Here is a 12,977-nt window from a genome sequence, read left to right on the forward strand (position 1 = left end):
TTATTCAAATTTCTATACCGCCCTTCTCCTTTCGGACTCAGGGCGGTGAACAGCCAAAAAATAAAACATTTTATATACAAAAGTTAAAATAAATTTAAAATAATTAAATAAATTTGGCCCATTAATTTAAAACATTCCAGTTAAAACCATATCAAAATTATTTAAAACCAATCATAAAATCAGGACAGCCTGGCTAACTGAAAAAAATAGGTTTTGAGAGCCCGACGAAAAGTCCGGAGGTCTGGGATCACTCGTATCTCTCGGGGTAGATTGTTCCAGAGGGTGGGTGCTACCACAGAGAAGGCTCTCCCCCTGGGGGTCGCCAGCCGACATTGCCTGGCCGACAGCACCCTGAGGAGGCCCTCTCTGTGGGAGCGAACTGGCCGGTGGGAGGCAACTGGTGGCAGGAGGCGGTCCTGTAGAACTGGCTGAATCCCACCACTGCTTCCCCTTTAAGAAAGTCAAACAAACAAACAAAAAAATCCCTCTGAGAACCTCCGGACCGGAAGCGACAGTAAATCTACGCATACTGCTGCGGGAGAGGCAGTTTCTGTAAGCAGGGCAATAAAGGTTAGTCTAGGAAACAACAACGAATGTTGTAATTCCTTACAGGAAAGTGGAAAAAAACGAAAGGAGATTTCTTTTAACAACCCGTTCACCGAACTGCTTCACTACTTAACAACCAGGTTCTACCAGTGGTAGAATCCCACCACTGCACGTAGGCATTGAGAGCGGGGACTTACTCCCCTTAGTCCTCTCATTCAACAAGGTCTGGTAGGCATTGTTCCAAGTTAACTGCCCCGTTTCCCATCCCCCTTAACCGGCATGCGTGAGACAAAGAGGGAGGAATGAAAAGTGAAGGTAAGAAATCTGTTATTCGTGCAAAATTTTGTTTTGAAATTTGTCTGTGCGTCTGTCATTCTTCGTTTTTGCTAACTCCCTGGTTACAACACAGCAGCTGAGATCTTTTCTGAAGGCATTGCTGTTTGCTGTTCTCCCTTTTCTGAAGTGAGGAAACATCTGCATTATGTTTGTGGGTGATGGCTTTGGAGATTTTCTTTTCTACACCTTGGTAAACGTCTGAGTGCGATTTCTTTCTTTCTTTCTTTCTTTCTTTCTTTCTTTCTTTCTTTCTTTCTTTCTTTCTTTCTGCCAAAAACTCCAGGGATGTCCTCATTCAAGCACATTCAAGGGAATGCAAATCTCATTCTGCCTTTGAAATTGTATCTGAATAGGAAAGGGAGGGTTTTTTTTACCAGTTTATTTATGTTCTTTTAACCATTTCTTCCCCTGCTTACAACTTTTGCCTGAGAAGGGAGGGGCACTGTGGCATCGGATCTCTTCTTTCCCTCAAAATACATTTAAAAAAAAAAGTACTACAAGACATGAGCAATAGCTGGAATTAATCAGGGAGAAAACCAATCTAGGACTAAGGAACAATCCTAGGAAATTTTATTTACAGCATGTGTTTTTGGAACTCCTTGCTACTGCAGAAGAGATGATTAATTAATTTATACCAGTGGTGAAATCCAATTTTTTTTACTACTGGTTCTGTGGACGTGGCTTGGTGGGCATGGCTTGGTGGGCGTGACAGGGGAAAGATACTGCAAAATCTCCATTCCCTCCCCACTCTGGGGCCAGCCAGAGGTGGTCTTTCTTTCTTTCTTTCTTTCTTTCTTTCTTTCTTTCTTTCTTTCTTTCTTTCTTTCTTTCTTTCTCTTCCTTCCTTCCTTCCTTCCTTCCGTCCTTCCTTCCTTCCTGCCTGCCTGCCTGCCTGTCTGCCTTCTTTCTTTCTTTCTTTCTTTCTTTCTTTCTTTCTTTCTTTCTTTCTTTCTTTCTTTTATTAGATTTATATACCGCCCTACTCCTGAAGGACTCAGGGCGATGAACAGGCACAAAATAAAATACATAGATACAAAAGTTAAAAGATATAATTAAAACCAGATTAAATAATTTAGCCCGAGACAATTAAAAAAATCCCAATAATTTAAAACAGATTAAAATTTCGATTTAAAAGGATCTTATTTGCCGGTTCTCCGAACTACTCAAAATTTCCGCTACCGGTTCTCCAGAACCTGTCAGTTTGAAAAGTATATAAGTGCTTCTTTTTCCATAAGAGGGGGTTCAGATGTGGCTACGGCTATATTGCTCTGAACCTTTTGCGCAAATAAATACAACTCCTTTTGATTCCGAGGTGAGTCTCAGTATTCCTGCAACATTAGGAAATTTTATTTACAGTATGTGTTTTGGGAACTCCTTGCTACTGCAGAAGAGATGATTAATTACTGTGTGCTCTGTGTGCTCAATTTGTTTTTCTTTTCCTGGGAGCCAAGGAGGGGAAGGGAAATCTTTTACAGTGAACCAAATTGGACTTGTGTTTATGGCCACAGGCTACAAAGCTGGAGAACTGTGAATTCAAATCCTGCTTTGGCCATGAGGGCCAGCTGAGTGATTTTGGGCTGGTTATTTTTCCCCCCTTCAGCCCTAGGAGGGGGAGGCATTGGGAAACTGAGGCAGGAGGGTAAAATTGCTACAAAAGTATTATAAATGCATAAGCAGAATTAGCAGAAGTTGCTTTGCTTATATGTATGTTGCAAGGTTTAGGAAAGAACAGATGTACTTGTACCCTTAATGACTTATTTACGGGACCGCCTTCTGCCACCAATAGCCTCCCACCGACCAGTCCGCTCCCACAGAGAGGGACTCCTCAGGGTACCGTCGGCCAAGTTATGTCGGCTGGCGATACCTAGGAGGAGAACCTTCTCTGTCGGAGCTCCTGCCCTTTGGAATGAATTGCCCCCGGATATTCGTAACATCTCTGACCTCCGGGTCTTTCGCTGTGCCCTCAAGATCCTACTGTTCCGACAGGTGGGGCTGTCTAACTGAATGATTTTAAATTGGGTTTTAATATTGGGTTTTTAAAATTTGGCCAAAACTATTTAATGATTTTAATTAATTTTAACTATGATATTGTATATTTATGTCTTTAATCTTGGCTGTACACCGCCCATTATTATTATTATTATTATTATTATTATTATTATTATTATTTAATCTTTAGTGAGATTCACAGCCTTTGAATCTGGTTAATAGCTCAGCAGCTCGAGTCCTAACCAAGGACCTAGGAACTGTTAAGGTATCGTCGGAGGATGTAAGCTGTTCCGAGTAAGGTGGTTTTTTGTAGAGTCAAAATGTTCAAGTCCGGCAAATTTAGAATTTCTAAATAGCGGGGTAGCCCTTTGGGTATTGCTCCAATTACAATCGGGACAACACACGATTTCTTTTTCCACAGTCGCTCAACTTCAATTTGCAAGTCCCTGTACTACTACTACTACTACTACTACTACTACTACTACTACTTATTATTATTATTATTATTGTTATTGTTATTATTATTATTGTTATTGTTATTGTTATTATTGTTATTATTATCATTCTTATTCTTATTCTTATTCCTGTAACGAAGATATTGCAAGGAAGGTCCACTGAAAGTAACAGATGGTGTAAGATAATACCTTATATGGAATATGTGTCAGATAACTTCTCCTTTTTTATGTTATGCTGGGGTGTAGCTAGACAAGTGTAACAAAGTGGTAACCCAAAAGGGGAAGCTGAGGTTGCAAAATGTATAAAAGACAAACCTTGGGCATAGCCCAGGGTTCAGAATCTGCCATGCTAATGCTCTGAACCTTTGCGCAAATAAACCTGTGTTCTCCAACCTCCGTGGTCTTGTCTCCTGAATCGGTAATAAGAGTTTCCTGCAACAAAACCACATCTCTATCTGTAGACCCCCACCTAGGCAGTTGTTTGCAACATGATTTCCCTAACATAGGTTACAAATGTCCTCTCTAGGACCTTCCACTCACTCTCCTTAACCTCTAGAGCCGTGATGTGAACCTATGGCACGTGTAGCCAAATTGGTCGGCACATGAGCTCAGCTCCGGCACACCAGCCAGCTGATTTTTGGGCCTTCTGGGCCCACCAGAAGTAGGGAAACAGGCTTGTTTCCTGCCTCTGGAGGACCTTGGGGGGTGGTGAGGGGCCTGTTTTTCTCTCTCCCCAGCCTCCAGAGCCTTTCTAGGAGTCTGGGGAGGGCAAAAACAGCCTTCCCAATCCCCCAGAGGCCCTCTGGAAGCCAGAAATGACCCATTTGCCAACTTCTGGTCCCATGCATGCACACGAAACACCACCACCACCACCACCACCATCCCCGCTCCTGGCACGTGATCCAAAAAGGTTAGCTATCACTGCCCTAGAGCTCATCGGAAAAATGTTTCATTGCATGCGGATGAGTGTTGTTTCAATGGTTAAATCTACACCTTCTAATTCTTGGAATTGATTTTCTTTTCAATTTCAGATACACAAAGTGGAGTCATTTGAACTTCTTGGCATACAAAAATTATCTCTTGGGAAAGAGCTGAAAGGCTTTCTGGCGTCTTTCCAGTGTGTACAGGATCGATCATATGGATTAAAAGGCATTTGGAGATCCACAATATTCCTTGGATCCATTTGGAGTTGCAGTTTCAGGACAGGGAAAGAATGGAAACACAACCTTTAGCCACTGAGAGAACTGGAAAAGGCCCTTCTGCTGTTCAGCCTGAGACCTGTGGGGAGATCTGGGCAAGAACTAGGCAGAAGATCCTGAAGGAGGAAACCATCATCTGTTCAGAAGTTCAGCCCTGGAACTTCAGGAGCTTCCAATACCGGGAGGCTGAGGGTCCCCGAGGACTTTGCAGCCGACTCCATGACTTTTGTAGGCGATGGCTGAGACCAGAAAAGCACACCAAAGCTCAGATGCTGGACCTGGTAGTTCTGGAGCGGCTCCTGTCCCTTCTGCCCCCAGAGATGAAGGGCTGGGTGCAGGAGTGTGGAGCAGAGACCAGCTCCCAGGTGGTGGCCCTGGCTGAAGGCTTCCTCCTGAGCCAGGTGGAGGAGCAGAAGGAGCAGGTTGAGTTGCAGGTGAGAAACCTTCATCTGGATAAGAACCCAGAAGGGAATTTAAAAAAATGTGTTTGAATTTTTCACCCCTCCTTCACAGACTTTTCTGGCATTCATAATATGTGGAGATGTGCGGTCTGTCAGGTTTCGAGGTCGTCTCAAATAAATTGCATTTCAACCAAAGTCTTTGATGAAAAACTCTCATTTATTAAGCACGACATTCTAACTCCGACTCCATCGTAGGCAACACTGACTTCCTGACCCAAACCCCTCCCTTTCCTTTCCCCACTCCTCTGCACTCATTGGCCATCTTCCAAGTCACTCTACCCCAATCTACTGCTCCAGCTCAAAGGAATTTCCCCCCTCCCATCCCATCTCCTAGGGGATATTATCTCCAGGGAAAAAAAGTAGGTGAAAAGTCAAACGTCCCTTTCCAGACGCCTCCGCTTCTCCTTCTTATGTCAGCACTAGAGTAAATGCAGCTTGAAGTGCTGACACGGACATTGTACAATTCATTTTTTACTCAGCCTCACTGATGGATATTGGGGATTTTCAGGTTGTGCTCAGAGAACAAGGGTCCACTTCATCTTGTGTGATGTCCATTAATTCTTCTCTCTTGTCTCTTATTTCAAGTCCTTTGCTGTGGAGATCAGAGATCCTGAGGGAAGGAAGAATCCATCAAATCCCTTCCAGGAGACATTTTTCAGGAGGATCTCTCAGGAAGATCCAAGTCAGGATACCTCAGGAGGTAACTGAAGGTCCTCCCATTCTCCAGAGAAATCCCCGCTATCTCCTGTTCTGTAGAATAATAGCTTGTCCTATTTTGTTAATTTTGCGTGTTAAAATTCTGTCTCCCTCGCAGTGAAGAATAGAATGAAGATAACGCCTGCTTATGATGGAACTGAAACAATCATTGAACCTACAACTCAAGTAAGAGAAAGATAATAAAAAATAAGGCCATTACAGTGTTAGCATCTGTTAAACAGAGAGTGTTCCTTTTAGTAATTCTTTGATATTAAATTATGTAAGTCTTCTCAATAATAACTGAAATAATCACATTAACTCAATTTCATTGAGGGCCATATCAGCATTGTGTTTGTCCTCAGGGGGCTGGGGTGGGGAGTGGGGGTGTGGCCTGGCTGACTGGCCATGGCCTGGGGGTGTGGCCAATTCAACATCACTCACAAGGGGGGGCACCTGTGGGGGCCAGGCACAGTTGGGGAGGGAATCCATGGATCTGGAATTTCTGGTTTTTCTTTTGAAGACGGTTCGCATCTCATCCAAGAAGCTTCTTCAGCTTTTCTTCTTCAGAGCTGAAAAAGCTTCTTGGATGAGAAGCAAAATGTCTTCGAAAGAAAAACCAGAAAGTCCAGTTACCTCTTGAAAAAGCACCTTTGGGACAACCATGACCTGGATGACTGAGAATCTCCATAGCCACCATATTAAAAGGTAAAGCAGACCATTAAATTTAAAAGAGGGTGGCCAGAAGGAGTATATCATCAAGGCAGTTTTTGCCTGCAAAATAATTTCTAGCACTGATATTACCTCGTCGGGGTAATGAAAGGTCTGTAAGAAAGGAACCAAGCTCAGAGAGCACCAAGGACCCATCAACGTAATTTCTAATCCTTCCATTTGTGCCTGGATCTGGGGTGCAAAGAATCCAGCTTTGCAAAGGATGACAAATGCTCTTCCCAAGCAATTTTTGCTCTTTCTGTTCTCTTGTTAAGCCATTGTTAGCAGTGGCTTCCTTGCAATCTGAGGAGAAGCAGAAATAGGGTTGCGTGTGTCTCTGGATATTGATGGCACCCGATTTAAATCCCTGGCTGCCTCTCGCAGCACTTTGATCGATAATGAAGAATGACTGTTTCTTCTGGGGACACCACAAGACTTTTACTTAAATGCTAAAAAGAATACTCCTCCCCCATTTTCTTCTTCAAACACAGGACGGGTTGAAGTCACTGATAGGTTTCTGAGGCCCATCTGCCAGTTGATTCTCTTCAGATGGTGAAAATCTGGACGGATGGATGGTTTGTAGGTAGCTGGATAGACAGACAGACAGACAGACAGGGATCCAGTAGAAAGTTGGGATTCCTTTTACCGAATGGTACTGAAAGTGTGTATCTGTGCTTGGGACAATTTAAATAATCGGACAGATCTTGATAAATCCTCCTGGTCTTATTGTGTCGTTTTTCTTTGTTCAGGAGGGTCTTGTATCATTTGAGGAGGTGACTGTGTATTTCTCCAAGGAGGAGTGGTCACAGCTGGATCCAGACCAAAGAGCGCTGCATTGGGAAGTCATGCTGGAAAATCATAGAAACCTGGTCTCTCTAGGTAAGGGTTTGCTACGGTCCACCCACAAAATTTGGGAAGACAGTTTTAAATTAGATGAAATGAACTATTTCTTTTTTCTTTTTTCTTTTTGTTATAAGTTTATTGAAGATATCTTGTCGGAATAAAAGCAATAAAAATTCTGAAAAAGAAATAAAGAAGACAGTGGAAGTGATGCATTAATAAGAAAAAAAAATAATGAAATTAAAAAAGGAAAGGGGGAGAAAAGACGAAGTAATAAAAAAGTTATAACTTATTCTCTCTAAGGTTAGATCATAGTTTTCTCCTTCACATAATTTATCCTTTCTAATCTTCAAACAACTTCATTTTTTTTTCTTTTTTCAGCAAAAAGTCCTTCAGGGGTTTTCCAATCACTAATCAATACAGATATTAGCCTTTCTCTAATCAAAAGAAGTCAATTTGGTCATCTTTGAGAATTCTGTCATTTTCGCCAACCATTCTACCTCTATTGTAGAATGTATTGTATACCCTCCATCTTTGGTGGTAAAAATAGTCTCACTGTGATTATCACACTCAGAAAGAATCTCATGACTGTTTTCCAGCTTCCTGTTCCTTAGTCCCAACACAAAGTGTTCTGGTTTCAGTTGGATGTTGATCTTGAAAGTTCTCTGTATCATTGAATGTTTTTGAATCCAAAACGAGCCTTCTGCTTGTCCACATTTCCAGTATAAGTTTGAGTTACCTTTATACATTTTAGAACATTTTTCTGGTATCCTATACCAATGCTATACCTATATATATAAAAGTGAAAACCACTCACGCATTAATCACAAAATCTCCAGAACCATAAAGCCTACAAATTTGAAATTTGCCATGTATGTTCCTCTTGGCTTCTAGGTGCTCACTAAGAAAGGATTTTTCAAAATGACCATCTCCCCGTTTCATAAAGAAGGGGATAGGAGAAGTTCAATGGGGCCAGCCTGAGGGAGAGAAGGGGAGAGGAGAGGGTCTATGGGGCCAGCCTGAGGGAAAGAAGGGAGTAGGAGAGGAGAGGATTTATGGGGCCATCCTGAGGGAGAGAAGGGGATAGAGAGGAGAGGCTTCTGTGGGGCAAGCCTGAGGGAGAAAAGGGGAGAGGAGAGGAGCGGCTTCTGTGAGGCTAGCCTGAGGGAGAGAAGTGGAGAGGAGAGGCCGATCGTAACTACTCATTAATTTTCAAACTCTAAGTGTCGATTTATCAAGCCCGATCACATAGTCTAGTAGCGGAGGATGGGCATTCAGCTAGTCACTTTATAAAAGTTGCCCTTTAGATCATAACATCACGTACATTTCAGTGCTAACAATCACATTTTTTCCCACTGTTACATCTACATATTATGATACAACGTCTTTGCTCACTGTATCATACATTTTAAACCTATTTGTAGCTTTTAGGTGTTACATGTTTATTTTTTCTGTATCATTAAGATTCAAATTCTGTTTTATGTTGTTGAATACCATAGGTCCATTTTCCCCACCTTGAATCTGTCCGATAACAATATGAAAACCATATTGTAGGACAACTATACCCTTCTGCCATCAGCTGCTCTTGATTTCATTTGGTATTTCATTTGCCTTCTGCTTCTCTTCTGTAAGATGCTCCTTGTGCCAAGAGCCATGAAGTTATTTTGGAGCACAGTCTGGATTTATATCGGTTTCATGTTCTCAATTGGCACTTCTAACACCCTGGTTTTTAAAATATAGATTAATCCAAACTTAGAATAACAGAGTTGGAAGGACCTTGGAGGTCTCCTAGTCCAACCACCTGCTTAGACAGGATACCCTACACCACTTCAGACAAATGGTTATCCAATCTCTTCTTTAAAACTTCCAGTGTTGGCGCATTTACAACTTCTGGAGGCAAGTTGTTCCACTGATTAATTGTTCTCACTGCCAGGAAATTTCTCCTTAGTTCTAGGTTGCTTCTCTCCTTGATTAGTTTCCCCCCATTGCTTCTTGTCCTGCCCTCAGGTGCTTTGGAGAATAGCTTGACTCCCTCTTCTTTGTAGCAGCTCCTGAGATACTGGAACACTGTTATCATGTCACCCCAGTCCTTCTTTTCATCAGAGTAGACATACCCAGTTCCAGCAACTGTTCTTTGTTTTAGCCTCCAGTCCCCTAATGATCTTGGTTGCTCCTCTCTGCACTATTTCTAGAGTTCATTGTACTACAAATTTCGATGCCATCCAAATCTTAGGTCACGCTCTTCTAAGTCCAAGTCAAATTTTCAAAGGCCATCTCTGCGTCTAAGGAGATTGATGTAGTTTGTTTTTCATTATATTCAAACTTCCTACAGATTGCACTTTCCCCCTAATCTTGCTATTATTTTCATTTTTTTTTCTTTTCCCGTGAAGGTAATAATGGGGAAGAAGATGAAGATTCTGGGGAACTATTCCGAACAATTACTTCTGGAGACAGTATGGAGAACCCTAAAATTCAAATGGAAGTAGAAAGCTGTGAGAGAAATCAGTCAATTAATTGGAATCAGGAAAGGTCATCGTCTCTTCATGCTCCGATGCAAGATTTTGTTGCCCAACAAGGAAAAACAAATAAAAAATCTATTGGGAATAACATGAAACTATTCAGAGACAAATTAGATGTAGATAAACACGATCAAGCCGAAACCAAAGGAGAAGATTATATATGCAGAGACAATGGAAAAAATGACAAACAGACTTTATTTTTTCCTCATGAAAATGGGTCCGGTACATCTCAAAAAAGGACCTACACGGAGGAGAAGATATATAAATGCACGGAGTGTGGGAAAACCTTTATCAAGAACAATCAACTTACAAATCATAAAAGGATCCACACAGGAGAGAAGCCCTATCAATGCACGGAATGTGGAAAGAGTTTTATTCACAACAGACAACTTAGTTCACATAAAAGGATCCACAAACGGGACAAGCCTTACAAATGTACGGACTGTGAAAAGAGCTTCACCGAAAAGAGAAAACTTACTGTCCATAAAATAGTCCACACAGGGGAAAGGCCTTATAAATGCATGGAGTGTGGGAAGACCTTTACTCGGAAGGCTCACCTTAAGTCACATGAAATGATCCACACAGGAGAGAAGCCCTATAAATGTATGGAGTGTGGAAAGAGCTTCTCTCATAGTAATTCTCTTACTTCCCATTACTGGATCCATACAGGGGAGAAGCCGTATAAGTGCACAGAGTGTGGAAAGAGCTTCTGTGAAAATTCTTCTCTTACTGTTCATAAAAGGATCCACACAGGAGAGAGGCCCTATAAATGCACGGAATGTGGAAAGAGCTTCCCTAAGAGCAGTGAACTTGTTTCCCATAAAAAGATCCACACAGGGGAGAGGCCACACAAATGCATGGAGTGTGGAAAGAGCTTTACTAAGAACAGTCAACTTATTTACCATAGTAGTATCCATACAGGGGAGAAGCCCTATAAATGCATGGAGTGTGGAAAGAGCTTTACTAAGAACAGTCAACTTATTTACCATAGTAGGGTCCATACAGGAGAGAAGCCCTATAAATGTATGGAGTGTGGAAAGAGCTTCTCTCTTAGTAGTTCTCTTACTTCCCATTACTCGATCCATACAGGGGAGAAGCCATATAAGTGCACAGAGTGTGGAAAGAGCTTCTCTCAAAGTTCTTCTCTTAATCTTCATAAAAGGATCCACACAGGAGAGAAGCCCTATAAATGTATGGAATGTGGAAAGAGCTTTATTAAGAACAGTCAACTTATTTACCATAGTAGTATCCATAGAGGGGAGAAGCCCTAGAAATGCATGGAGTGTGGAAAGAGCTTTACTACGAACACTCTACTTATTTACCATAGTAGTATCCATACAGGGGAGAAGCCACACAAATGCATGGAGTGTGGAAAGAACTTTACTAAAGCAGTCAACTTATTTACCATAGTAGGGTCCATACAGGGGAGAAGCCGTATAAATGCATGGAGTGTGGAAAGAGCTTTACTACGAACACTCTACTTATTTACCATAGTAGTATCCATACAGGGGAGAAGCCACACAAATGCATGGAATGTGGAAAGTCCTTTTCTCAGGGCTCTTGTCTTAATTCCCATAACAAGATCCACACGGGAGAAGCCATATAAATCTGTGAAACATGGGGGCAGAGCCTCCTGCCGCTACTACCAGTTTGCCTGATCCGGGGCAAACTGGTAGCAACCCACTGATAGATCCAGTTGAATATGAATCCATATAAATTGTAGTTGTTGAAATTTAAGCATTTTCTATTTACACATATGAGCGCCCGTTACTTGTCCCAGCTTCTACCAACCTAGCAGTTCGAAAGCATGTAAAAAATGCAAGTAGAAAAACAGGGACCACCTTTGGTGGGAAGGTAACAGCATTCTGTGCACCTTTGGCATTGAGTCATGCCGGCCACATGACCATGGAGACGTCTTCGGACAGTGCTGGCTCTTCGGCTTTGAAACGGAGATGAACGGGAACGACTAGCACATATGTGCAAGGGGAACTTTTACCTTTTTATTTACATAATGCTGAATTAGGAAAAGTTTTTTTTTAAATCTGATCTTCACAAGTGGCAGCTCCAGAGAACTGAATTTACCAATTGAAACCAAATAATAGGTACGCGTTTTAATTTTGAAAAGTGGATTTTTACTGTCATTTGAAGGTCTTCAATGCTATTTCACATGAATAGGAGAAAATATTTTTTTCTTCACGTTTATCCCATTTTCCATCTGATCATGATAGAGAAGGCCCAAATCCCCCCAAAAGTGCTATAAATGTTTAATTTTTGAGAACAAGACATGGCTTAGCTAACAAAATGTCATTCCAGGCATATTATGGGACAAGGCATAAATCAGGAAAGATTTGGAGAAATTATAGCTAAATATGAATTGTCGATATAAGTTTTATGCTCAGGAGGTTATCTAATGAATAGATTAATTAAAACATTTTACATTTAAACTTTTTATATATAATTCTTGGGGTGAAGGGGGACCTTTATTTGTCCATTATTTTCTGCACTTTTTTTAACTTTGAAGAAAGTATTTCCGCATTATGTAGTTGTATTAGTTTTATTTGTACACTATAACCTTCAATAAAAGTATTGGGGGAAATGCTAATAAAGTCTATACTTCAGTCTCACTCTCTCTCTCTCTCTCTCTCACACACACACACAGAGGTCCTAGCTGATCAATATATTCTAACTTACGGGACCGTCTTCTGCTACCGATAGCCTCCCACCGGCCAGTACACTCCCACAGAGAGGGACTCCTCAGGGTGCCGTCGGCCAGACAATGTCGGCTGGCGACCCCCAGGGGGAGGGCCTTCTCTGTGGCAGCACCTGCCCTCTGGAACAACCTGCCCCCGGAGATACATAGGATCCCCGATCTCCGGGCTTTTCACCGTGTCTTTAAAACTTTTTTATTTCATCAAGCCGGGCTGGCTTGACCCCCCCTTAGATATTTTTAGATATTTTTAATTGTAATTTGGTTTTAATAGGGGTGTTTTAAAATTTTATTGGGCCAATTCTTGTTTAATTTCTTTTAAATATTTTAAAATTTTGTATGTGATGTTTTTACTTGGCTGTTCACTGCCCTGAGTCCAGTAGGAGAAGGGTGGTATAAAAATTGAATTAATTAATTAATTAATTAAATAAAACACTCTCTTAACTTTAGCCTTTTCTGGCCCTTGGTACACCTATTGCTGCATTGATATTAGCTAAGACTTTGAAGAAAGTATTTTCGCA

The 12,977-nt window shown here is 41.5% G+C and overlaps 1 protein-coding gene across 1 annotated transcript; it reads left to right on the forward strand.

The window, feature by feature from the left end:
* The first annotated feature begins 387 nt into the window (after nt 1-387).
* On the forward strand, nt 388-11,168 carry LOC117659263 (uncharacterized). The gene is made up of 6 exons (XM_087884870.1): nt 388-861; nt 4,358-4,959; nt 5,572-5,686; nt 5,801-5,868; nt 7,140-7,269; nt 9,621-11,168. Exons 2-6 carry the CDS (start codon nt 4,540-4,542, stop codon nt 11,018-11,020), a joined length of 2,133 nt encoding a protein of 710 aa, XP_087740996.1. The 5' UTR covers nt 388-861; nt 4,358-4,539; the 3' UTR covers nt 11,021-11,168.
* Nucleotides 11,169-12,977: the final 1,809 nt, after the last annotated feature.

The sequence above is a fragment of the Pantherophis guttatus genome, chromosome 2 (genome assembly GCF_059756535.1).
Source record: "Pantherophis guttatus breed Tessera chromosome 2, ASM5975653v1, whole genome shotgun sequence".
Lineage (NCBI taxonomy): Eukaryota > Metazoa > Chordata > Lepidosauria > Squamata > Colubridae > Pantherophis > Pantherophis guttatus.